Source organism: Bison bison, unplaced genomic scaffold, assembly GCF_000754665.1.
Source record: "Bison bison bison isolate TAMUID 2011002044 unplaced genomic scaffold, Bison_UMD1.0 scf7180017864363, whole genome shotgun sequence".
NCBI classification, from domain to species: Eukaryota; Metazoa; Chordata; class Mammalia; order Artiodactyla; family Bovidae; genus Bison; species Bison bison.
Window position 1 is genome coordinate 3442020 of NW_011494935.1, and position 708 is coordinate 3442727.

General features: G+C 75.1%; 1 protein-coding gene across 4 annotated transcripts in view; it reads right to left on the reverse strand.

The window, feature by feature from the left end:
* PWWP2A (PWWP domain containing 2A) overlaps nucleotides 1–702 on the reverse strand; it is a 34295-nt gene extending 33593 nt beyond the window's left edge. For all 4 annotated transcript variants that reach the window (XM_010855312.1, XM_010855311.1, XM_010855310.1 and 1 more), the window contains exon 1: nucleotides 172–702. In XM_010855312.1, the coding sequence (XP_010853614.1) occupies nucleotides 172–677 (506 nt within the window). In that variant the 5' untranslated portion in view covers nucleotides 678–702. The remainder of the gene's footprint in view (nucleotides 1–171) is intronic.
* Between the last annotated feature and the right edge of the window lie 6 nt (nucleotides 703–708).

Sequence of the window (708 nt, forward strand, 5' to 3'; positions counted from 1 at the left end):
TGCCCCACTCGGAGCGCGCGCCACGCGCCGCGCGGTACCCGAGGGCGGCGCAGGCGGCGGGACGCCTGAGAGGCGGGAGCCGGGTGTAGATGGGCAGCCTGGACTCGCTCCCTCCCCGGGGACCGAGCGGGCCGGGGCGTCCCGGGGGGCTGCTGGGGGCGGACGCGGTACCTTTTGGACAAATCCATGAGGACCCCGGAGAAGAGCTTCTCCCCGAGGCGGAACGACACGACGAGCGCGTCCTCAATGATGTGGTCCAGCGTGACCCGCACCTCCGAGCCGGGGATCAGTTGCGACACCGCGGAGTCCCCGCCCGCCGGCGGTACGAGAGCCGGGGCTGCTGGCTGGGGCAGCGGCGGTTCCTGGCGCTCCTCGGGAGCCGGGGGCTCCTCCGGCGGCGGTACAGGAGAAGGTGGCAAGCTGGGCCCTTCCGGAGGCGCGGCTGCCCCCGGTTCCACTACTCGAGCGGGCAGCTTCTCCTCAGGCTCCAGCTCCAGCCCCGCCGCCTCCGGGCTGCGGGCGAGCTCCCCCGGCGGCGGCGGCGGCGGCGGGAGCGGCGGTTCATCGGCCTGAGGAGAGGACTGCTGCCCGTCAGCCTCTCCGTCCGGCACAGATGCTTCAGTAGCCGTGACCGGGAGGGGGTCAGTGCCGGCCTCGCTGCCGGGGATGGGCTCCATCTCCGGCTCGGCCCCGCCCGCCCCCCCCCCC